Source organism: Neolamprologus brichardi, chromosome 6, assembly GCF_056152115.1.
Source record: "Neolamprologus brichardi isolate AB-2024 chromosome 6, ASM5615211v1, whole genome shotgun sequence".
Taxonomy (NCBI): Eukaryota; Metazoa; Chordata; class Actinopteri; order Cichliformes; family Cichlidae; genus Neolamprologus; species Neolamprologus brichardi.
Genome location: NC_142109.1, coordinates 36,949,555 through 36,975,310, shown reverse-complemented (window position 1 = coordinate 36,975,310; position 25,756 = coordinate 36,949,555). Strand labels below are relative to the sequence as shown.

The 25,756-nt window shown below is 46.7% G+C and overlaps 1 protein-coding gene across 1 annotated transcript in view; it reads left to right on the top strand.

The window, feature by feature from the left end:
- Positions 1–16,448, top strand: part of LOC102780741 (glycine receptor subunit alpha-3-like) — a 50,086-nt gene extending 33,638 nt beyond the window's left edge. The window contains exons 6-10 of the mRNA XM_087842289.1: positions 3,564–3,701; positions 5,399–5,613; positions 8,869–9,018; positions 10,212–10,340; positions 15,774–16,448. Coding sequence (XP_087698415.1) covers positions 3,564–3,701; positions 5,399–5,613; positions 8,869–9,018; positions 10,212–10,340; positions 15,774–16,100 — 959 coding nt within the window. The 3' untranslated portion in view covers positions 16,101–16,448. The remainder of the gene's footprint in view (positions 1–3,563; positions 3,702–5,398; positions 5,614–8,868; positions 9,019–10,211; positions 10,341–15,773) is intronic.
- The last annotated feature ends 9,308 nt before the right edge of the window (positions 16,449–25,756 follow it).

Genomic DNA, 25,756 nt, shown 5'->3' with positions numbered 1-25,756 from the left:
ATGAGGCCACGATGGTAAAAAACTACATTTCTGCAAAATGACGTCACTTCCGGTTTCGGGCAGGTCATGCAATAGTTTCAAGACTTCAAGACATGTTGAGGAGGTCATTTAGCCATTTAAATCAGCTGTGTTGGATCAAGTTCATCTAAACCCTGCAGGACACCGGCCCTCGAGGCCTGGAATTGGACACTTCTGGGTTAAAGGGTTAAGAAACACCTTTCATTCAGGCTGTGACCCATTGAGCCCCGTTCTTAATTACAAAGAAGCTCTTTTCAGCTCCAGATTTTTGGTTTGTCAGCGTTTTTACATCTGATGTGATTAGTGTCACTACCTGGAATCAAACCGGTGACTTTAGCTTACCAGGTAAATGTGCTAACCACTACTAAGGGCAGTTAAATATCCACCGTCAATGTAAAACTGCAGGAGACGCAACGTTATGGTCAAGGTGCAGAGAAGGAGGAGCTGCGACTCGGTCACATGTGAACATTTATGGTCACAACACGACAGGGCGGCTGATGATGGGGCGGGGTCTTTGACTGAGTTTCAGCTGTGCCCCGCGACACCTTCAGGAGTCCTCGTCTTCACATCAGCAGCTGACAGCTGTGTCATTCTGCCACGTGTGTTCATACGTGCGCAAACATGCTTCTTCTTCCCCCGCCTGCCTCTCTCTCTATCCCAGCATCCTCCTGTGTCACACCAACCCTCACACGTCCACAGAACAAACTCTGAACTCGCCTGCGACACATTTTGAAGGTTTCCTCGGTGAATACAGGAGAACACTAACAGATCGCTTTTTTGGTGCCAAAATGCAGCTGACCTTTAAAGAGCCTGTTTGCTCCATGGATGAACACACTACCCCTGCCATGTGGACTCCTGCACCCCCCCCCCTCTTTACCATCGGGGGGACCATCTTTGAACTGACAGTACGCCAGATGGTTCCTCAGCCTCAGTCCAGAGGACACAGCGTCCGTGATGGGAGGAGTTTCTACTTGGTCACAGTCCACCTTAAATGGACCTTGAGCCAAAATGCAGCTGACATTTAAAGAGCCGTTTGGGGAGCTGTTAGCATTGACTCTGAAGCAGACGTGTGCTGCGGCTGGATCATCTAAACTTTCTGACCAGCTGATGGGAGGCTGCGGCCCTGGGCAGCTGTGAATTACAGAGATAGACAGCAGCTAATTACAGCGGCGGTCGTTCTCAGCGAGGCTCAGAATGAGATTAAAACTCTGATGCTTGTAGATAATGTTTAAATCCCCTCACAGACAGATAAAAGCAGCTGAGTGTGGATTAAGACTTCTGTCATGGAGAGGGAAGTTCCTGGGGTTAAAGCTGTGTGCTTAAACATACACCGCCCCCCCCATGCCCCCGCCTGCCGTGTTTCTGCTCCGCGTGAACATGTATATTCCACATCCCAGCGATACGTCTTCTCCGATCCGTCTCGGCGCCCACAGAGGCTCGCTGCGTGACTCTGAATATTTAGCACGCTGCTGCTGCCACACGCAGGAAGTCCGTGCTGCAAACCATGATTTCAAAATCTGTGGATGTCGTGCAGATGATGCTCCGGAAAACTGGATGAAGAAGAGATTCACTCATCCATCCTGAAGTATACTTAGTGCAGGCCCCCTCTCCCTCCACGGGGACATATTTTAGCAGCATTTCCTTTTAAGGAAGCCGTCGTGTTCAATGATGTTGATACAGTTATGATGACGAATCTGCCCAATCAGAGGCCTCAGGGACAGGTAGTTCCAGTCTCTGACCCACATACACACACAGAGAAACACACACACACACACAGACACACACAGATTATTTGCGTTGCTGCTCCCTGATGTCAGAGGAACCATAAGGACACATCAGGACATGCAGAGGAAATGAGTCGTGACGTGGTCGTGTCCTCGGTCCAGGTTTACGTCTCGTTCATGAAACATGATTGGAGGCTGTGGTTGCAGCCTGACCCCGTTCAGGTCGCGTCTGGGACCAGCCGAGCTCGTGAGTGCAGCGAGTCGACAGTCCGCTGCCACCGGAGGCCGTCGTAAGCGTTAAAAGCATCCCGAGCCGAGCACAGATGCTCGTGTGGACGGCTGCAGGCGCGCTCGCCTCTGTTCTCCTCTTTTTTAACATGCAAACACTTTTCACGCACTTTCAGCTGAAGCTTAAGAAGCAGGATGAACTCATTCTTTCTGTGCATGGCTGCAGGCTCGCACCAGCACGTACCAGCTGCTTGCTGCGCTCGCCGAAGAGCCCCGCAGCGCTGCGACCGCACGCGTTCATACGCGGCTTCCGCTCTGCCTTCACCCGCACAGAAGAAGAGGCCACTGAAGCCGAATGTAAGACGCGTGTGTGAAAACCAGAATAATATCACGGCATCTGTTTGCATTAACGTCAAGCCTCCTGCATCATCTCTGGCCTGTCCTCGGGCGCGTTGCACTCTCTGATGTGTGTGGTGATATCTGCGCTGGTGGCGTGAGCTCTGTCTAAAAACATCCAGCGTCCTGCGCGCTGAGGACGGGACGCACCAATGAGATGCACAAGTCCTAAAACTGGGAAAACTAAAGAAGCTAAACAGAGAAATCAGCACCGACACAAGAACAGGCTGCAGTGATCTGCAAACGTCTGAGAGCAGCTGCTGGACTCTCACAGCTCAGCAGTCCTCGCTCTGCTTCCTCCTTCTTTTGGTATCCAGATGTGCCAGCTGTGAGTCCCACAGCCACGCCCCGAAACATCAGAGCTGCAGGCGTTGACCTGAGCGCTGATAATGAGCTGGATGCTCTCCTCTCCATGTTTGGACGGGTCTGACCTCAGATCAGTTTTAAAGGAACTTTGGTCCAGAGGAGATGGCGCCGTCACGTCTGGCTTCTTCTCTGCTTTAACCTGCGCACAGAGATTCCTCCACGTGATGATGATGAGATGTTCACAGTGAGGATGTTGAACTCTGAGAACTTCTGAGACGCTCTTTTTATACCCGATCATGTGACTGACCTGCTGACAGCCTGATTAGCAGCTCGGTGTTCCTCCAGCCTCCGACTTTTCCAGCTTCTTGTTGCAGCCCTGCAGATCTTTTAGAGACGTGTTGCTCATAGTTTTCTCACTTTAAACATTTGATGTGTTTTTTATGTTGGGTTGTGAAAAAATCTGAGATTTACGAATCATTGTGCTCGTGTAAATGATGTTGTACAGAGCGAGAACCAGGCCAGCTACCATGTGAGGCACAGGTGAAAACACAGCAGACGGTCACAAAGGGGGAAAAATCAGAACAAGACACGAGAGAAAAGTACCCTTCAAAATAAAACAGGAAACGATGCCGACACAGAGATGCACATTTAAAAACATTAAAAACAATAAAAACACTGAAGCTGCATAAATGGAGACGCTGGGTGTGTTCAGCATCCGTCGTGGTGCGGGCCGCACGAGGAAGGAAAACGTGTCTGCTGCCCTGAAACACGACAGTCCGCAGACACAAGTCGACACAATCTGAACAAAAGATGGTCAAACTCCTCGCTGCACACAGACTTGTGCTCTGTGGCCTTTTTAAATCTATTGTCTGTCATAATTGTGTGTTTCAGTCGGGTACACCATGAACGACCTGATCTTTGAGTGGCAGGAGAACGGACCTGTTCAAGTGGCCGAGGGCCTCACGCTCCCACAGTTCATCCTCAAAGATGAATCAGACCTCCGATACTGCACCAAGCACTACAACACAGGTAACACACACACACACACACACACACACACACACACACACACACACACACACACACACACACACACTGCTGTAAGCATCAGGATGCAGGTAAGACGCACACAGGTTGCCACGTTTCATCCGTCACGTTTGTGCTCCGAGGATTGAGTCGAAAAACAAAGTGAGGGAGAAACAAACCGACTGACAAAGTGTGTGTGTGTGTGTGTGTGTGTGTGCACATATGTTTGTAGGGACCAAAATTTGGAAGTTTACTAGACGAGTTCAATTCAATTCAGTTTTATTTATATAGCGCCAAATCACAACAAAAGTCGCCTCAAGGCGCTTCATAGATACAGAGAAAAACCCAACAATCATATGACCCCCTATGAGCAGCACTTTGGCGACAGTGGGAAGGAAAAACTCCCTTTTAACAGGAAGAAACCTCCAGCAGAACCAGGCTCAGGGAGGGGCGGGGCCATCTGCTGTGATTGGTTGGGGTGAGAGAAGGAAGACAGGATAAAGACATGCTGTGGAAGAGAGACAGAGGTTAATAACAGATATGATTCAATACAGAGAGGTCTGTTAACACATAGTGAGTGAGAAAGGTGACTGGAAAGGAAAAACTCAATGCATCATGGGAATCCCCCGGCAGCCTACATCTATTGCAGCATAACTAAGGGAGGATTCAGGGTCACCTGGTCCAGCCCTAACTATATGCTTTAGCAAAAAGGAAAGTTTGAAGCCTGATCTTGAAAGTAGAGATAGTGTCTGTCTCCCGAATCCAAACTGGAAGCTGGTTCCACAGAAGAGGGGCCTGAAAACTGAAGGCTCTCCCTCCCATTCTACTTTTAAATACTCTAGGAACAACAAGTAGGCCTGCAGAGCGAGAGCAAAGTGCAGGCTAATCGAGTAAATCGATCTGTTGATCAATTATTAAGTCATGTACTAACAGAGACTTGGAGGAGAGAGACCTGATATTTAATAATCCACATTTCACTGTTTTACTCTTTGGTTCAGATGTGGATACTGTATTGTTCTTTCTTTGTAAATGTTTAAGTTGTTTGTTGCTGGTTTTTAGTTTGTTTTTTGTCTTTTTGGAAGCAGACACAGTCTCTATGGAGATGGGTTTTTGGGGGGGTAGCAGGAGGAGAGAAGCTGCAGAGAGGCGTGTAAGACTGCAACTCTGCTTCCTGGTCCCAACTCTGGATAGTCATATTTTGAGGGGTTTAATAAATTTGTCGACATTTCTAGAAATGAGAGCTGCTCCATCCAAAGTGGGATGGATGCCATCTCTCCTAACAAGACCAGGTTTCCTCCAGAAGGTTTGCCAATTATCTATGAAGCCCACATCGTTTCTGGGACACCACTCAGACAGCCAGCAATTTAAGGAGAACATGCGGCTAAACATGTCACTCCTGGTCTGATTGGGGAGGGGACCAGAGAAAACTACAGAGTCCGACATTGTTTTGACAGAACAGAATCAGAGTTTGTGTCGCCGAGTGGGGAAAAGCGGTCAGACGCATGAACAAGTTGGTGGTGTCTTAAACAGAAGGTACACATAAGTATCATTACTGCTAAAGGAGGCCGAGGGACGGGTGAAGCGGCCATGCTGCTAGCGGCTACGAGGTGGGAGTATCCTCTCACCCCCGTCACTCGTGCCAAAGCCGGCGCTGCAGTTTTGCTGTCTGCAGGTTCGTGACTGTCGCTCCTTCGTCGCAGGAAAGTTCACCTGCATCGAGGTGCGCTTCCACCTGGAGCGTCAGATGGGCTACTACCTGATCCAGATGTACATCCCGTCCCTGCTCATCGTCATCCTGTCCTGGGTCTCCTTCTGGATCAACATGGACGCCGCACCGGCCCGCGTGGCCCTGGGCATCACCACCGTCCTCACCATGACGACGCAGAGCTCAGGCTCCAGGACCTCACTGCCTAAGGTGTGCGTGTATGTGTGTGTGTGTGTGTGTGTGTGTGTAAAAGGCCTCACGCTGCACACACTGTGAGGACTGTTGTTACCTGACTGCATGTAGATGAAGGATAATATTAGTGCGACATGTTGTTCGTTGTGAGGCTGTAATGATGACGCGGTTCACAGTAGGCGGTCCTTAGCCGCCGCTGCGTCCAGCAGAGGTGATGCTGCACGTCTTCTCTTCTCTCCTGCAGATTCATCCAATCATCCATCTTTCTTTCCTTCCCATCACAGACTCAGTATTTATTTCTATCGCACATTTAAAAAGGCTGGTGTCCATCAAAGTGCTTCACACGGGGCAGATTCCAACGAATGGCAACAAAAACAGTTAATAAACAGGTTTAGTTACAGTTACAGTTACAGTTACATAGCACACATGCAGACCGGGTGGAAGTCCGAACTAATTTGCTTCAAAGGTGGAACAGCTGAGTGTTTAAATGATTGACATGCGGCGTTTAGGTGCAGCCACTGCAGAAGCTCGGTCCCTCTGGTCTTTGGTTGGGCCTTTGTTGCACGAAGAGCAGTTAGTTAGAGGATCTGAGTGTCTGCTAGGTGAGGTCTCTTTAAGCTTTTGGTTGGTGGTGGTTTCCTACATGTGGATAAAAAGCTCCGCCTGTGTTTCAGCTGCAGTTAGGTTGGTGTTTGGAGCGTGGAGCGTTAGGTTGGTTGGTTGACTCAGGCGTGTGAAGCGTAGGGGGAGTCACAGCCTCATCACAATATTTAGTTTGCAATAATGATAAAAAGGATGTTCTTGGTGCTGTCAGCTCGCAGGCACGAGCGTCTGTGTGTAAATAAATGATGATTACTGTCACTGATGATACGCTACCTAATTCAAAGTGTGAACCTCTCCCAGCTGCCAGCAGCACAGCGTTGCAGTGCAGCTATTCAAACGTCAGCGCAGAAGAAACCGACTCTCACTCTTCAGGAGAAAGTCCTGCTTTTGCTCCACGGAGCTGCATCAAGAACTTAAATCCACCTTTTGTCTCGTGGAGCCTGCGAGTGATGCTCGGTCACACATCACCAGCTCTCAGTGTCTCCTCTGCTGCTGTAGGACAGCTGTTGTTTTGTCTCATTCACTGACGTATTAAACTTGATCATTGAAGCTGGAGTTTTGTTCCAGGCCAGCGAGGCAGGAGTTCATCCCACCAACTTGTCTGACTCCTTCATCTTCCAAACATGTTTCTGTACTTCTACCGTTCAGTCCAATTAAACACAGCTCAGCCTTCAGAGCAGCCACATCACCATGTGCAGGCACTTCAGTTGGTGTTAGTGGAGGTGTAGCTGCTCTGCTGCAGAGTAACATCTACACACCTGCTTCAGCCGCCTCCATCCCAAAGTGCTGCCGTTCCTACCCCAGAAAAACAAAAGCGCACACTCAGCTGTTCACAGTGTTGGGGAGTAACGGAATACATGTACCGCCGTTACGTATTTAAAATACAAAATATGAGTAACTGTATTCCGTTACAGTTACCGTTTAAAAAGGTGGTATTTAGAATACAGTTACTTTGTTGAAATAAATGGATTACACGGCGGTACTTCCCTGTTTCATATTGTGGCGGGTCAGGACTGTTTGGGTTTTGTTTGACAGCTACGTTCTGTTGTTCCAGGCAGCGTTACCATGGTTGCCATGGTTACAGGGTGGCGCTCTCTCTCTGCGTGTTTCCTGGGTGAGAGAGCGCCTGTTGTTGTTGTGCTAAGCTAACAGGCAGAATGCTACAGGTATAGCTCTAAAGAATGGAGCATCATGGGCAGTGTAGTCCGTGCTGCAGGGAGAATGGACTGCCATACCCGTTATGTGTCTGTGAGCGAGGGAGGGAGAAAAAGGAAAAGTACGAGCTGTCATCGAGCAGAAACGGGAGCTGGAAGCATGTAAATATAATAATAACCACTGCAGCCAAGAAGAGAGCCTGACGAGCCCAGCTGTAAGTAAGCTATTAAGACTCGACTGTACACCGTGTTCCTGTTTTCCTCTGAAACAATAAGTTCTGTTGGAGCAGCCTTTCAACGCCTCTCTCTGTCTCTGCTAGCAAAGTTGACCCAGACAACAAAGTAAAGCTAGTTTTCAGCTACCAGCCGACACAGAACCCACCGTATTAGCCAGAGGTCCCTTTACTACGGTTCGGAGCCGCGGACCTTCAGTAACAGTAATAAATCACAGCAATAGTACATTCATGTAGTTGTAAACAGCATGATAATATATTAAGTAATCCAAAGTATTCAGAATACGTTACTCTCATTGAGTAACGTAACGGAATACGTTACAGAATACATTTTGGGGCATGTAATCTGTAATCTGTAATGGAATACATTTTAAAAGTAACCTTCCCAACACTGGCTGTTCATGATGTAAAACCTCACAATTCAGAGCAGCTTCTACCACAGCCAAGACAAAGCTGCTGCATCCACTCTGGAAACAGCTGCTGAAGCTGCAGACACAGGGGTCACACAGTGACCCAGGAATGTTTTGGGGTTTTCGGGCGATGTGATTGGTCGAGTGGACAGGGGTTTATACATGTTAATGTCTCATCTGGAGTTTGCTTTGGACAGAGGTTAGGTCTGCAGCAGATGTTACCATGGTGATGTGCTCCTCCATCTTACCGGATGTTTTGCACAAACCGAAAAGTCTGTTTATTCCACACATCATGCGCGTGGCAGAGCGTGAGTGAGAACAAGCCCCACAGTCCTGCTCTGGTATCGTGTATGCATGAGGAACAATCAGACACGGCGCGCTCGTTACATAAGCCTTATTAACTCATCAGCACACTCATCCCTCCCTCGCTTACTGTACACACACAAAGGCCGAACAGCTGTGTGTGTGTGTGTGTGTGTCTGTGTGTGTGTGTGTGTGTGTGTGTCTGTGTGTGTGTGTCTGTGTGTGTGTGTGTGTGTGTGTGTGTGTGGAGGTTAGGAGGTTTCTCATGTTTCCAGTGCTTAACAGAGCTTTGCACTCCAGTATGTTACATGTGTCTGAATAAGTCATCGTTTCATAAAGGAGGGCAGTTACATCTTTCTGACACCACGGGTGTCACAGCAGCGCGCACACACACGCACACACACGCACACACACACACACACACGCACACACACGCACACACACACAGCTGAAGCACTGAAATAAAGTCTATAATTATTGCAGAAAAACGAAACATCTGTGCAGAGTTACGTTTGAGACTCACTGCACTGACGGCGCCTCCAGCCTGCTGAATGAAGTGTGTGTTTACAGGTCTCCTATGTGAAGGCCATCGACATCTGGATGGCCGTGTGTCTTCTGTTCGTCTTCTCTGCGCTGCTGGAGTACGCCGCCGTTAACTTTGTGTCGAGGCAACACAAAGAGCTGCTGCGCTTCAGACGGCACAACAAGAACAAGAGCAAGGTACAGAAAAGTCCCACACACTGCACAGCACAGCGAACGCAGCACCATCCAGAGTGAGGAACACCTACACACAGTGTGACCTGCATCCACAGACTGATGGACCGCTGTGTGCTCTGGGCCGAGGCTGCCACCGTGTGGTGACATGTTGTTATTGCAGCGTTCTGCTCAGAGACGAGGTGAGAAAGGCCCAGATCCAATCCGGCTCGCTGTGAGGAGCTCCACGCTGTCCCAGCTGAGGGGAACACTGACAGCAGCACAAATCATTCATCGTGGGATAAATGTTTAGAGTTCAGGAAAACTTTGACGCTGCATCCAGGAAAAAATCTCTTTCAACTTCTGTTATTTAAATTTTTCATGTATCTGTGCAGAAGTCATAAGTAAACTTTTGGCTCATCCCAGGGTGGAAAACTCCCTGAAAGATTTCAGAATAAAAGTCTGGATTAGCTTTAAATGTGTGTCACGTATAATCCTGCGCACACATCTCGTTTGTTTCTATGGAAACACATTTGAAATGTGCTGACTCGTTATTTTTATTCTCATTAGAATTTATAGAAAGACAGAGATGTGGGAGCATGTCAGACATGGATTTATTACTTCCATCTGACGTTTGAGCTCCCATCGGAGAACAGCTCAGCGTGGAGCGCCAGGTCGGGTTGGAACTGGGCCGGACAGGGAGGAGGAGTCGGTGCTTCTCGCTCCGCATGTTTGAGTCACCTCGCTGTATCGGTGCATGACGCAGCATCAGTGCGATGATTCTGTGTTTCTGCAGCCATCCAACCCGGATGAGCCTGAGCTCGGTGCATGATCACGACCTCGGCGGGCTGGAACATCAGCATTCAGTCAACTCGCCAACACAAACATTGACACGTCCTGATGAAGCACGGACGCTCTGTGAACAGAGACCTGCAGACACACTAAGTTTACACATCAGAGGCTTCGTGTGAACACAATGAAATAAAAACAAACATATTTTGGAAAAAAAAAACACATAAGAAATCATTTTACGGTCGATTTAGCAACACGAGCGAACACAGACTGCTCGTGTAGCGTCTGATGCAAACCCATCAGCGTTCATATCTGTGCGTCTGTGCGAGCAGCTGAGCGTTGACTGGATGGCTGAGCGGCCCAGCCTGCACTTTTTCTTTTGTTCTTCCTTTTCTTTCTGTTGACGTGTGCATGCTGTCGGTCGGTAGATCAGTGGAGGCGCGGTTGATCCGGAGGAGCTAGCCGAGTCCCTTCGTCGTGTTAACACTGACAACGGCCTCAAAGCGGCAGACCCTCTGTACGGATCTATGACCAACATCTACGCCAACAACCACAGGGTAATGCCACGCTGCATGTGTGTGTCTGTGCGCATGTTTCTCTTGCATGAGCTCCATCAGTCTGACACTTTTCACACAGCAGCTTCATGAATAAGACAGGATGTGTTTCTCTGATGTGTGCGAGCCTGTTTCTGTGGGTTTTAATGATGTGTTTCCAGATGAGTGAGCGTGTGAAACTTCAGCCTCCTTTCTTTCAGTTTAGAAGTCGGCTTAATGTCTGATGTCTGATGTGTGGAGGGTCCGGGGTGCGAGGATTATGGCAGTGGTGACTTTTCCCAGGAGAATCTGGGACCCTGTTTACTAGAAGGTTTTAAAATTTCTGTACTTTTAGGTGACAGAAGGAGACATGTGGCCTGGTCAAAACACAGAGAGCTGCACTCTAAAAGATCTTTAAATATAGTAAACATACCTTGTGTGCCACAGACTGCTCCCAAACATGAGGGGACAAGTAATGCCTCTAAAACACTTAAGTTGGCTTTATTAAATGTTAGATCTTTAGCTGGGAAAACATTTTTAATTAATGATTTAATCACTGAGCACAGCCTTGATTTTATGTTTTTAACTGAAACTTGGTTGGACCAAAGTAACAGTGGAGCTGTTCTCATCGAGACGACCCCTCCTACAGTTTTATCAGTGAGGCCAGGGTGAGCAGGAGAGGAGGGGGGGTCGCTGTCTTATTTAATGAATCATTTCAATGTAAGCAGCTATCTCCTGGAAGTTTTCAGTCTTTTGAATATGTGGCTTTACAGCTGAAGGCCCCATCCAAAGTTGTGTTTCTTAATGTTTACAGGCCTCCCAAATACTGCACAGACTTTTTTAATGATCTCAGTGAACTGCTGTCTGTGATCTGTGTTGATTTCGACTGTGTAATTATTGTTGGGGATTTTAACATCCATGTGGACAACCCTCAGGACAAAGGGACTAAAGACCTGAGTAACACTCTGGGCAACTTTGGGCTGACTCAGCATGTAACAGAGCCCACACATAATAGAGGACACACTCTTGACCTACTGATCTCCAAGGGCCTGAGCATTTCAGAGGTTACTGTGTCTGATGTGGGCCTGTCTGATCATCACTGTGTTTTCTTTGAAAGTAAAATCTCAGCCCACACAAATATATCAACAGCAGTGATCACAAAACGGTGTATAACTGAATACAGTAGTGAGATATTTAACCAGGTCTTCCCATTAACACCTGACCTGTCCAGAGGTTCAGTCAATAAGCTCGTCAATAGCTTCAATGCTAACATGTTAAATGTAATGGACACTATTGCTCCCATTAAGGTGAAGGTTATCTCTGGAAGGAAAAAGTCTCCATGGAGAAACTCCACACTAGTGAAAAATTAAAAAAGAGAGTGTAGGAAAGCTGAGCGCAGATGGAGAAAAACAAACCTCCAGGTTCATTATGACATCTATAAAGAGAAACTTCACAATTATAATTTACAACTGAGGAGTGCAAGGAGGTCCTACTTCTCTGACATCATCACCAAAAACAGCCATAATGCTCGGGTCTTATTTTCTACAGTTGACAGGCTAACAAACCCTCCTGTGTCAGTGGCAGCTGAACGTCGACCATGGCCTGCAATGACTTTGCCAAATTCTTCACAGAAAAAATCCAAAAGATTACACAAGCAATACATCAACAGCAGATTCAGGATATGTACTGTGTCCACCGACAAACTGTTTAAACATCAAACAGTTTCACCCGATTAACAGCAAAGACCTGGAGGACATCTCAGGTCAGCTGAACTCCTCCTCTTGCTGTTTAGATGTCCTCCCAACAAGTTTTTTCAAAAAGGTCTCAAAGACTTTGGAGTCAGACCTGTTACAGATCGTCAGCTTTTCTTTAATGTCATGTGTGTTTCCAGAATCACTAAAAACTGCTGTAATCAAACCTATACTAAAAAAGGACAATCTCGACAAGACACAAATGAACAACTACAGGCCGATCTCAAATCTCCCATTTTTAAGTAAGATCATTGAAAAAGCAGTTTCTCAACAGCTCAATTACTTCTTAAAACAGAATAACTGCTATGATGCCTTCCAGTCAGGTTTTAGACAGAACCACAGCACTGAAACCGCTCTGACCAAAGTGTTTAATGACATATGTCTGAACACAGACAGTGGAACAATGTCAGTCTTAGTTTTACTGGATCTCAGTGCAGCATTTGATACAGTTGACCACAACATATTACTCAAATGACTGGAGAACTGGGCAGGTCTTTCAGGAACTGTACTAAACTGGTTCAAAACATAGAAAACAGGAAATACTTTGTATCAACAGGTAACTTCACATCTGAGCAGACAAGTATCACATGTGGAGTTCCCCAAGGTTCCATCTTGGGACCTCTTCTGTTTAACATCTACATGCTCCCACTGGCACAGATTATAAAGAACAACAAAATAAACTATCACAGCTATGCAGATGACACACAAATATATATCACAATGTCAGCAGGAGACCGAGGCCCTGTACAGGCTCTTGGTAAATGCATTGAGGAAATTAATGACTGGTTGTGCCACAATTTTCTCCAGCTAAACGAAAACAAAACTGAGGTAATAGTCTTTGGCGCCAAAGAAAAACGATTACAGGTCACCAGAGAACTTCAGTCTATACACCTAAAAACCACAAACCAGGCGAGAAATGTGGGTGTAGTGATGGACGCAGACCTAAACTTAGAAAAACACATTAAGACAATAACAAAATCAGCTTACTATCACCTCAAGAATATATCAAGGATAAAAGATCTGATGTCCCAACAGGACCTGGAAAAACTAGTCCATGCATTCATCTTTAGTAGGCTTGATTACTGTAACAGCATCTTTACAGGTCTACCTAAAGAATCCGTCAGACAACTACAGCTCATTCAGAACTCTGCTGCTCGAGTCCTCACTAAGACCAAACAAGTGGACCACATCAGTCCAGCTCTGAGGTCTTTACACTGGCTGCCTGTCCGTCAGAGGATCGACTTTAAACTTCTGATGCTGGTCTATAAAGCTCTGAATGGTTTAGGACCAAAATACATCAGTGACCTCCTGACCCAGCATGAACCTTCCAGATCCCTCAGGTCATCTGGATCCGGTCTTTTATCAGTTCCCAGAGTCAGAACCAGACACGGAGAAGCTGCATTCAGCTTTTATGCTCCTTAGAGCATAAAAGCTGAATGCGACAGTGACATCACTGTTGATACACGGGCATGGTTTTAAATGATGATGTCATTCATTAAGGGAACAAAGGTGTCCACACCTGCCTGTCCTGAGTGTAACCTGATACCTGCTGTTTGTCTCATTGGAGGGTTTCCAGCATCAAAGCATCTGAGTCTGGTTTAAGTCCAACTTTGACTCGGACGCTCCAGAACCTTTATTTTGTCCCTTTGAGCCAATCAGAGGCGGAGCTGCTGGTTCCTGCATGGTTCCCTGAGTCACAGCAGCCAGACCGCCACACGACCGCCACCGTGGCTACTGCTGCTGCTGGGATATTTCTGTCTGATGCAGATGTGACTCAAAGCTTCCAGAAAGTTCAGCTTCTGTCTCGTCAGCCCTCAGAATATCATCCTCCAGATGTTTGTTGGCAGATGTGCGACGAGACTTTGTGATCTTCTTGGTCAGCAGTGGTTTCTGACTCTCCCATCTTTGCCCCGCCTCTTTCTTACTGTTGAGTCATGACCTCTGACCTTAGCTGAGCTTAATAGATGTTGTTCTGGGCTCTTCTGTGACCTCCTGGATGAGTCGTCGATGGTTTTCCAGGCTCTCAGCGTGTCGCTGGAGTCCCACAGCCTTAGAAATGTCTCTGTAACCTCTCAGGCTGATGATGTCACTGACTTTGCTCCTCAGCTGGTTCTTGAGATCGTGGCGTGCTGCTGTTTGAGATCTTTCAGTCTGCTTCAGGTGGTGTTCGTCTATTTTAGTGATGGCAGACCTGGGAGGGGAAGCTTTCCAAAACTTCATCGCAGTTCACTCATGATTTGAAACGAGTTACTTTTTCAGGGCAGGAGGGTTTGGATACATACAGCTGTTTACTGATGACTGACACATCTCTGCACATTTAACTGAAAGCGCAGCTGTAACACCTAAACTAATCTTTAGCTTATTTTTGTGAATTAATGGCTCCCAAAAACATCTTCATCCTTATTATCTCATATACAAACATTTCTCGTCACATTTCTGCCTAAGATTTGACTCAAAAGCACACGGCAGGTGTAAAGATACCTTTTGTAAGTTTAACTAAAGCTTTCACCACCAGGGGGCAGAGTTTAACCCTTTAAAACCGGTCGGAGCAGCACGCTCTGTTTTGCGTAACTATTTTTAAATCCCGGTAGCTCTGCAACCACGTGAGCTAGTGCAATAATTTTTTTTGCATATGAAACCGGAGGAGTTGTACTTACATCTTATGCCATCAGCTTGTCCTCGGTCACAGTTTCCTTCCACATATAACTTTGCAAAAACTGCATAAAAAGCACTTGCAGCAACAAAAACATAATATTCCAGAAACACACTTTGCCGATCCGATCAGCTGTTCGTAACACTTCCTACGTTGGAATAGACTCAGCGCGAAATTTCACATGTCCACCATGACCTGCCCGAAACCGGAAGTGACGTCATTTTCGCGGAAATGTGGTTTTTTTACCATCAGGGCCTCATGAGCCTATACTGGTGTTTTTAAAAGTTATGTTTGACTTCATGACTTTCTGTGTGGTTTCTGGGATGCTTAGGACTCATATTGCACTGCTGGAAATAGTTTATTTTGATGCATATGCTGCTTTTTTGCAAATTTGCATTATAATATTTATTTTCGTTTTTCCTGCAGTGTATAAAAATTGGTGTATTTCAAAAATAAAACTATGAAGACACTCAAAATAAATTTCCTGTGGTGGGAAACTATTTTGTGCAACTTTTTTGTATTTACAGTTTTGAGGGATAAGCCTCTTAAATTTCTCTAACTAGAAATATATGTTAAAAAAACAAAAACGATTTTCAATTTTTTTGTAGTTTATTGCACTTCTTTGCAATTGATGTAATTACTATGCACTTAATGCAGACATATTATTAAAATTTAGGCTGTAATGGTTGTATTGATGTATAGCAACTTGAAATGCTCCCAAAAATGGCTCCACAGCATGTAAAAATATAATATAAGCTCTGGCGGACTTGGTTCTATGGTAGGTCTTAAAGGGTTAAACTCTGAGGTAATATTATTAGAAGGAGCTCCTAATGACTCGTCGCACTGCTGGTTTCTCGTTAGCGCCTCACAGCTGTTGTTCGTCTGTAGGTTTCAGAAGGTTTTAAACAGGAACGTAGAGAAAGTAGCTCCGAGCTCTTCTTCGTTTTGGTGCCTCGCTCAGAGGTCAAACCGGTTAACAGATTCACAAATAACCTGTGACCCCCTACCCCTTCCTCCCCCTGCTCCTCCTCTTCCTCCTCGTCTCTCCAACAGGAAGGGGGGGCACATGAGAGAAGGCCGACCCCTGCCGCCGCCGTGACCTCCACCCCGAGCAACAGCAAGGAGTCGAAGGCCAGCGCCAACAACGCCGTGAGTGCGCTGAACACGCCGGGAGCCACGGCGCAGAACGCTACCCAGAATGCACCTGCAGCAGCCAGCGGGGGTAAAAGCACGGAGGAGATGAGGAAGCTGTTCATCGACCGAGCCAAAAAGATCGACACTGTGTCGAGGGCCGGCTTCCCGCTGGCCTTCCTCTTCTTCAACATATTCTACTGGGTCCTGTACAAGATACTGCGGCACGAAGACGTGCACAAGCAGTAGAGACAATGAGAGATTATTCAGACGCAGGCGCACAAACATCTGCATTTCCTTTTCCATGAACCCCTGAGAGCCAATCAGGATGAAGGATGGATGAACTGCCTGAAAACCACAGAAAACTTTTTTAAAGGTTCATCTAGTTAAAAATAATCTTCTGATAGTCTTTGATACCAAGTCTGTGATGTTGAAATTAATGTTGTTGAAGAGTGCGTGGCAGACGTAGCAGCGAGCGCTCCACGTGCCGGGATCACGTCCTCCACGTGCAATTCATTCTTTTCCAGTCTGATAATATTTTAGTGAAAATCTGACCTGCCAAAGACGAAGCTGGTTCAGTTAACTGAAACCAGCTCGATCAATAGCGTGAAGGATACTGTGACTCACGGCCAGCTGAGCGTAAGTGCGAGAAAATGCAGTTCCTCTAATGGCCTCTAGAGGGCGGCGCCAAAAGTGAGTCAGCGCCTGTAGACTCGTAGAGCAAAGGAGAAACTGGCATGTTTACAGAAAACATCCGATCTGGTCTCTGTAGCTGATTTCACCCTTTGTAACAACTCCATCCATTTAAACTGTATTAAGGCTTTGCATTGTGAGGGGCAAGGCCTCGTGATAAACAGGTGGGTGGAGACACAGGCGGTGTATCAGTCAGCACAGTGGTCTTGAGTTTGAAGCACAGCCTGCAGCTTCACTTCCAATTCTGCTGTGTTGTGTGTAACAGGTGTGAGGATTAGACGCTGATGCAGTCTCAGCAATCACAGGTCTGCTATCAGCTGAACACAAAACTTCTGGAAGCTTAAAAGTATTTAGAAAAATAACCAGTAAAAAGACGAGTGTGTAGATATCTTGTGTGCTGGCCAGCTCCGGCTGAGCTGATCAGAAACCGCCTGGAAAGAATCCGAGTGAAAGCCACAAACCTGAGGAGGACTCTGATGTCAAAGCCTTAATGTTATCGTTCTGGCTCCCAAAGGGGAAGCGATCAAATGAGCTAGCCTGGTTAGCAGACTGCATGTAAGGGTGTGGCAAAACAAAGTATCATCCAAGTAAAAACCTTGAATTTCGCTCACCAGATACGACTCCAAGCACAGTGACCTCACAGCAGCCATGTTATTGGTCACATGATGTAACAAACAAACACGGTGCAGACGTCCAGTTCAGGTGAAGCTAGCAGCCGCCTGTGTCGCCATCCACCTGCTGCAGAGGCGGGAGTCTATGGGACTGGCTCGCTGCCTCTAGTGGACGTCAGAGGAACTGCAGCACTGGTTTCATCTTTCAGCTGAAGAACAGAACACTTGAGCTGCCCAGTTCAGGTTTCCTCTCCGTTTAAAGTGACGCTTGCAAAAGAAAGAGCAGCCGAACAAAAGCTGTGCGTCTTTGGCAGCTTTCTGTTACTCAGCATCTGTGAGTCAGCTTTGATGCACCCACTGTGAGAGTTGTCCTTTCTGCACTGATTTCCCCCCTGACACGCTGACAACGCCCTGATGTTTCCTTACAGATGTGTCATACATGCTTACGCGACCCACACACTCAAACCTCACTGCGTATGTTGGGAATGGCCGTCCCACGCTGCGGTGGCGGCGGCGCAGTCACACTGGAAGCCCACACTCACTCCCTTTAGGAACATGCGAGCAGCTAGACCCAGGTTCATCCTTGTTGTCATCACATTTCCAGTCTTCCTTTTCATTGTTTGTGCAGACGCGCCGTGCGACAGAGTTTTGACATTTGACAAGTTTCAGGTTCAGCTCTGAAACGCAGCGATTCTCTGCTTTGCTTGTTTTTGGGATAAATTACTGCTGGCTTAGGTCACCTTGACCGTTCACGGAGTTTCTTTGGAATTTTGTTGTGTTTTCTAGGAAGCAGTGTGGTAACATAAATTACTTTCAGCTGCTGACATGAGCAGCGAGGGGGGAGCTGCAGCATTCAGTCATCTCCTTTTATATCCTGCTGCAGTCATTTGGCACGTTTAGCCAGTTTCCTAATAATGAAACCTCATGTTCACTGACACTGTGTCACAGTGACCTAATCGCTGCAGCAGCGCAGGGAGAAGGCTCCAGGTTTGAGGACTCTGCAACGAGGCGAGATTAACCAAATGTTGTTCAGGTGTCTCCTGTTCAACAGGACTCGGTTAGTCGTGGTTCTGTTCCAGCTGTGATGCCAGTTTAGCCCTTTTATTTGTTTTTGAGAAATCTTTGTTTGTTTAAAGCGAACAGAATATTTCTGTGATGGTGGCACAGTCTCCTCTGTGCTGTGTGCAGCACTCCTGCTGGAGAACCAGCTTCACGCTCAGGCCACGTTTGTCCAAACTGTTTCCTGGAAGGATGTTCAGTTAGCTTAACACGACGCCGTCGCTGCGTTATTTACATCAGTGTTTCCCTCCCAGAAATATTTGCATAGTTGTGATGAAAACAGCCTCTCTGCAGGACGACGACCGTCTGCAGCTGCGTGCAGACTCTGCATCAAATCCTGACTGTGCACGTTTGCGTCATGTCTCTCATTTCTGTGCTTGTGTCCATCATCTTAGTCCACAGTCAGATGTGCTGATTACTGCTTGGTATAGAGTTAGGACACAGTCGGTGTGGAAATCTACTTGTTTTGATGATGTCACAGTTGCGTTGCTGCTTTATGTGCTTTGATTTTGTGTTTTTGGTCAATTTTATGCAGCATGTGTTTCAATCGGCTTTCAGGCTGATTTTCAGAGAGTGAAATAAATTCAGATTTAGCAGCTCAGGTTCAGAAAGGCTGTGGTACAGGGAGATGACACTGTGACGTAACACGTGTGTAATCTATTACATATTCTTTTGTATTGGAGATTATGTATCAGAATTTCAGGAGCGGGACCACGCCTCTATATCGGTTCCCCCAGTTCTGCAAGCCGATCATTCTCATCTACGTGCCCCTCCCTCCTTGTTCTCCACTCTTTAACTTCTTCACTTCTATTTAGTACACGGGGATCTGCCCGGGAGCCGTCGGCCTTCCCCAAACCTCAGCTCAATTCATGTCAAAGCATCACCTTTACCTGCTAAAACGCTGTCAAACTTAAATGAGGACGTGGGCCCAGCTGTGAAAGATAATTCGTTACATCATCCATTACATTAAAGTAAAGCGGACTCGCCTGTTCTGTTAAAAAGACCATGTTTAGCTACATGTCACAGCCTGTATAGAAAAGATGGATTTGTAACACTGCCAAATGTTTTTAGAGCCAGAAGTGACCGTACTTACAGGAGAAGGTGGTGTGCTAAGTTATTAGCTAATGCTAGCCAGCCTGGTTAGCATTAGCTACGTTTTTAGCTAATGCTAGCCAGCCTGGTTAGCATTAGCTACGTTTTTAGCTAATGCTAGCCAGCCTGGTTAGCATTAGCTAAGTTATTAGCTAATGCTAGAAAGCCTGGTTAGCATTAATAATAATAATAATAATAATAATAATGGATTGCTTTTATATAGCGCTTTTTGGGGCCCTCAAAGCGCTTTACAATTCCACTATTCATTCACTCTCACATTCACAAACTGGTGGAGGCAGCTACAGTTGTAGCCACAGCTGCCCTGGGGCAGACTGACAGAAGCGAGGCTGCCATATCGCGCCATCGGCCCCTCTGGCCAATACCAGTAGGCGGTAGGTGAAGTGTCTTGCCCAAGGACACAACGACCGAGACTGTCTGAGCCGGGGCTCGAACTGGCAACCTTCCGGTTACAAGACAAACTGCCAACTCTTTGAGCCATGATCGCCCAAAGCTAAGTTATTAGCTAATGCTAGCCAGCCTGGTTAGCAGTCTGCATCCACAGGCAACAAATACCAGCTGATCACTAAAATCACATTAAAAACTTGGAATTTCCCTCAGTAAAACTGTTCAGACTTGTTGGACAGTAACCTCACAGCTGACATTTGATGGTCAGATAATCATTAAAACAGCACAAACACTGTCCAGAGGTCAGTTCAGGTTAAGCCTAGCAGACAGCTAGCAGCTAAAGCCGCCTGTGTCCTCGTCCTATCAGGAGGAGAACGTGTTTATTCTGCTGAGTGAGTCTCTGTGGACTCACTGCTGGACGTTAGAGGAACTGCAGCCTGTGTAGACGTTTACTTCTGTTGGAGCAGTCGGTCACATGTCCGTGACTCTGGATGAGTTTACAGCACTGTTTTCACTCTGTGAGACACACACACACACACACACTGTACATTTGTGTTGTCGGTCCGAGGTTATTCATTTCTTTGAAACACAAATAAGGTTTAAAATCTTTGAACGTTCATATCGATGTGTATCTGAATCTGTGTGCTTTGTTCTTTTTGCTTCTGTTGGGAGACGAACACCGTTTCATGGACTCATACAGACTGAATCCAGCTCGGCTCTGGAGCCCCGAGGTCCCTCACTGCATCTGCATACGAAGAAAATAATTTCACAGCCATAAATTTTGCATCTGTTGTGTTTGTATTTCTACTCGCGCTGTGGTGAACGTGTCGAGCTGTGTGCGTACTGCGAGTCTTTGTTCACTGCACTGTAAAAACAAAGCCGACTGCCGTCACGTCAGAGCCGCTTCGGGTCTGACAGGTTTTATTTCATCACTGCATCCTTGTAGTCGTTGTTGAGACTTTGTCTGCTGTGTTCAGTTTAAAAGAGAAGAACATCCGTCAAACATTCCTTCCACATTCCAGTTCAGAGCGCGCACACACACACGTTTTTGTAAAATACGATGTGCATATTTTACATGAAACTCTCTCAGACTGAAATAAACTTGGGAGCCACTTCTTAACAACGATGGTCTGCTGTTTCTTGTTTCTAGTAACCGTAAGAGACAAACGTGCTTCCTGCACGTCGTGTTATGTAAGGCCCAAAATGGCCTCCGTACAAGAAAGTAGTAGCTCTAATATTGACCAGTAACGAACCACCACACGCACACTGCAATAGGTTACACAAGATTTATTTGCTCTTTCTCCAGGTAAAACTACTGGCTGAAGACAACTCTGGCCAGGAATCCAAGGCCCAAAGCCACCGTGGTCAGGGTTGTTAGCCTGGTTACAAACAGGGGGAAAGGTGGTCACTTGGAAGAACAAGCAGCCAAAACGTATCAATACTGCATCTTCCTCAAAAAGGCTTGCCACCCACCTTTTCAGGCCTGACTTCGTTCGAGGCTGGGTCTCCACATCACATCCTGGGAGCTGGAACTTCCCCAAAACTGGTCCAGTTTCCTTGTCAGGGGCACAGAGAGTCTCCAGTCCAGTGTTTGTTTTCCTGCCTCCCCGCACATCCACTCACATCCCAATAAAAACGAGTCCTCCCTCCAACATCCTCAGGTTATTTTAAAAGCAAAACCAGGCCAGGTTAAAAATCTTTTCCGTTAAAACGTGCACACTTCATCCTGGATCTTCGAGGCTTCCCTGCTACACCAGTGTCTTACTAAAAAAACAACGACAACACCTACTTCCTGTTTCCTCTCCCCTTTATAGAGAAGGGCTCCAATCCTCCCCAATCCGCTGTTCCCTGTACTCAACTCCAAATAGCTGGCAGCTGGACTAGAGTAGAATCTCCACTCCCACATGAGTGTGGCACACACCTCACATCAAGCACAAACACCAAAGCATGCAATTAATACAAAACAAAATCTAAAGTTATGCCAACCCAAAAGCTTAGTGGGGGATTCTCTCCATCCTTTTCCACCATGCTATACTCTGTAACAGTCGCAAAGAGGAACTTAGATGGACCGCGCTCCGGTTTTAAAAGGTTAAAGTTCTTCACGAGGGCTCTGCAGCACCTGTAGCTCAAAAAGCCTCAAAAGACTTTAAGATCCAGAGTGTCTGTGATTATAATCAGTCAGAAATTTCATAAAATATGTCAGGTCGGGTCTTAGACTCCACCTCTCTGGGAACTCCCAGGCCCTCCAAGTGTGGAGGCCTATCTCCCCTCACCACACTCCCTGCCGGTGACTGATGCCCTCAGGGGTCGGTGCATTGTTGGTTCTTGGTGTCCGGGGCTGGGCGCTCAGGTCATGTGCCAGCTCACTCCCGGTGGCTACTTGGCGGGGCCTGGCGCCTGCTGCTCAGTCAGGCCTCTTCCGGGGCGCGGAGGGCCCTCGGGCCTCTGGCCTCTGTGCCTGCGGCTCGGTTCACTCTGGCACAGCTGGCTGCCGGCGGAGCCGGCGGGCACGCCGGTGCAGCCCCCTCTAGTTTCTGCCCGGTGGCTACTGGGTGACCCCTCGCCTGGGTATCCTCAGCCCTTCCCATGAAGGTGGCATGGATGCCCCTCCGGTGGTCCTCCTTGGGCTCTTGCACTCTGGGACCTCTGGATGTCTGGGGCCTGGATCTCCTCCATGCCTGCTTCATGCCCTGGGGGACAGGGCTATGGCTCTCTACATCCTCTTGCAGACCATTACATGGGGAAACCATTTGAATACAAGCGCGCCGATCCACACAGGTGTGCACACAGGTGTTTGCTGTTTGTAGACTTAAATCACACCTTTCTTGGCTGCTACTTCAAAGCACATTGTGCGCTGTCTGTCCTGCGTGCTGCACAACAACATTCAATATTTAGTATTTACTGCTGTTTACACTTAGCTAGATTAATGCGATGGTGTTGTGTATAGTATGTTGCTTTGTTTTGTTTTTTTGCTTGTTTTCTATTCTTTTTCTCTCAACAGGTGATCCAGGATATTTTCCCCCCCTTTCTCACTGTCCCTCTCCCCTTCTGTTTTTCTTTTCCTTCCTCTTTCTTTCTCCCTTTCCTATCCCTCACTCATGTCTGTCCCGTCTGTAACAACTGAAAATAAAATAAAATAAATAATAAAAACAAAGGTCGATCAAATGGACCAATACGGCAATGCCATGATGATCCATTTGGCAAAATAAATCCATTGGGTCTCCTTGTTGGTCTTCAGACAACAATTCTGACGGCTAAAGAACGAAATGGGACAGGCAAAAAAAAAAAAAAAAAAAAAAAAGAAATTTCATAAAATAATCTCAGAATTACTCGATTTATTATTTTTGTCTCACACTTTGTCTTTTACATGCTCACTTTAAATGTTCTCTCTCGTGTTTCGCCTACTTGAGTGTGTTTATACCACCTCACTGTTATCTGATAATGAAGGCTAACTTTAGTCCACTATTGGATACGATTAGAGAAGCTCTATAGGGATAAATGCTCGTTAGACAGGAGTCCATTGAGATGAATGGTTTCCTGTCCACTCCAATAATAACTGAAGGTTTAGTTCTTCCTTTTGGAATTTGTGAGGACTAGATCTTGTGGATATTATGAGCTCATTGCTCTTTTAGACAGACCTGGATGGAAACATGAGACCTCCTCAGTTTGGGTTCATATTGAATCATCAGTGTCTCTGAAATGTGAAGCCGACTGGAGAACGAGGAGCTCCTGGACGTTCATCAAGCTGAACAAAAGCTTTAAGATGTCTCGAAACAACCTCTGACGTTACTTTCAAATGTCTCTGCAACAGTGTCGACGTCTCTGACATTAACAAAGCAGATCTTTGTTGTACAGACAGACCTGGGCGAAGGATTTGGGAGGACTTAAACTATCTGGGGAAAAAAACAACAATTTAAAATTCTGCATAGACTTCGTCTGTGACACAAGCTGTGTCCCAAAACGTCGGCTGCATCCTCCGGAGGCCGCATTTGAAGGCCGATTATGTCACAGCCAGGCGACGAAGGCTGTCCCAATTCGTCGACTCCTTCAAATGCGGCCGACAAATGCGCCCTTCATTTTCCCGAATTTGAAGGATGGGTCGGGTGTGTCCTTCGTGGCCTACCATATCCCAGAATTCATAGCGCGGCCCAGCCAAATTTCAGCTGCCAACAATGGCGGTCGCTACTAAGTTTTAAAATTACTCTTATTAATCTTTCTAAATCACAAAATAAACTTTTAACATATTTTCAGGCGAAAAAGTAGCTGTGTAAACATCAAATATCTGCTCGTTTATCAAGACGTCGCATATTTGCAAAAGTGCTTCGACGTTTTCGGAGACGTCTGTTACCCATCAGCTCGATAGCAAGCCGGGGGGTTAAATGGTCACTCAACCCGGCGAGAGCAGCGGACTCCCGGCTTCATCGTTTTCAGACCCCCGCTCTTTCACTACTCAGGTTAAACATGATATAAGTCACTCGGATAACTTAAAAATTTAATTTTTTTTTACCCTTTTTCTGTGTTTTATTTGTTCCGGAGTAAATCGGTTTGGCTGAGATCAAAGTTATTAGTTTAGATTAAATAAAACTTTATTAATCCATCGGGTGGGTTCCTCCGGGATTTTCACACAGCTGAATAAACGTCAAACAGAAAACTGATTAAACAGACGTGTGAGACGATCGAGAGTTTACTCCAGTGTTCTGTTATATTTTAGATAGCAAGGAGCAGACGGCCGAGTTTATTAAACTCCACCGAGACAGCGGTGACGCTAATCAGAAGGTTAGACCGTCCCATTTCACAGCCTCGTACTTCCGGCCTTCTCGGTCTTCGAAGGACCCGGCCCACGTAGACCGCGAAGGCCGGGTCCTTCGAAGGATGCAGCCGACGTTTTGGGACACACCTACAGTCGCCCTGATTCAAAGCTTCAGCTTTATTCACCTCCATTAAGGAGGAGCTACATGCTAACATGTATACATGCATCATTGTTGTTATTGTTTATGTCGTGCTGTTGCTGATTGTGCATGTGCTGTTGTATTTGTAAGTGCATACACAGACTTCACTACAACACAAACGATTTCCTAAAGTTGCATTAATATCTCCCGTTTCTGCTGTCGCCACCTGCTGGCCACCAGCAAGAACGCAGGTTTAGGAGAGCAGAGCAGGAGGAACATGTGTCCATCTTTATTACCCAGTTTGTGCACAGCGACCTCACTTCCTGTGATGTTTGCCGTCCAGTCCAGGCTGGCCTCACCTGGCACACAAAGCATTGCCTCTGCTGCTGTTTCGGGTCCTCGGAGATCCCAGAAATCTAACGAGCGCCTGCTGAACACGCTGCAGATCATCTCCAGATCCAAGAATGAAGGAAGGATGTACGATAAGAAGGTCAAAGGAAGAGAGCGTGTACAGGAAGTCAGAGGAACGGAAGCGTAGCGATGTTCCTCGATCTAAAGTGTGCAGAATATAAATAGTGAAGTTCATGAAGATGCAGCAGCTTTTCCTTTCCTCGTGTGTCTTTATTATTTTTAAAGAATAGAAGGAAAACACACTGGAGCGGGTGTTTGGTCATTATCAGCTGCTGGTTCCCACTCAGTGTGAGAGTGGACGTGCAGAGACCTGAAGCTCGCCGTATCCCCGAGCTGCGTGTTGTGTAACGCCACTTAAGCCTCGCAGGAGAAAAACCAGCGGTGAGGAAGAACAATGAGAGACTGACAGCTCTTCAAAGAAGCTGCTGTCTGAGGGTTTTGGGGGTTTTGTCTCTGACATGTCCTGAGATGCAGACTTTATATAAACAGCAACACATTTCAGGAGCTCAGGTGATCAAACAGGAGGAGGGGAGGAGAAGAAAGGGCGTGGAGGAGGAGCCAGGAGGGCAGGTACAACAAGTTGGATTAAACCTGTAATTATTATCCTACGGAGTTTACTTAACCTCTCCCTCTCTCTCTCTCGCTCTCTCACACATGCAGTGTTTGTATAGACTGATAAGGCGACGGGGGAGGGGGGGGAGGAGGAGGAGGAGGGGAAAACAGCTTAGCCAAAAGAGTAAAAACA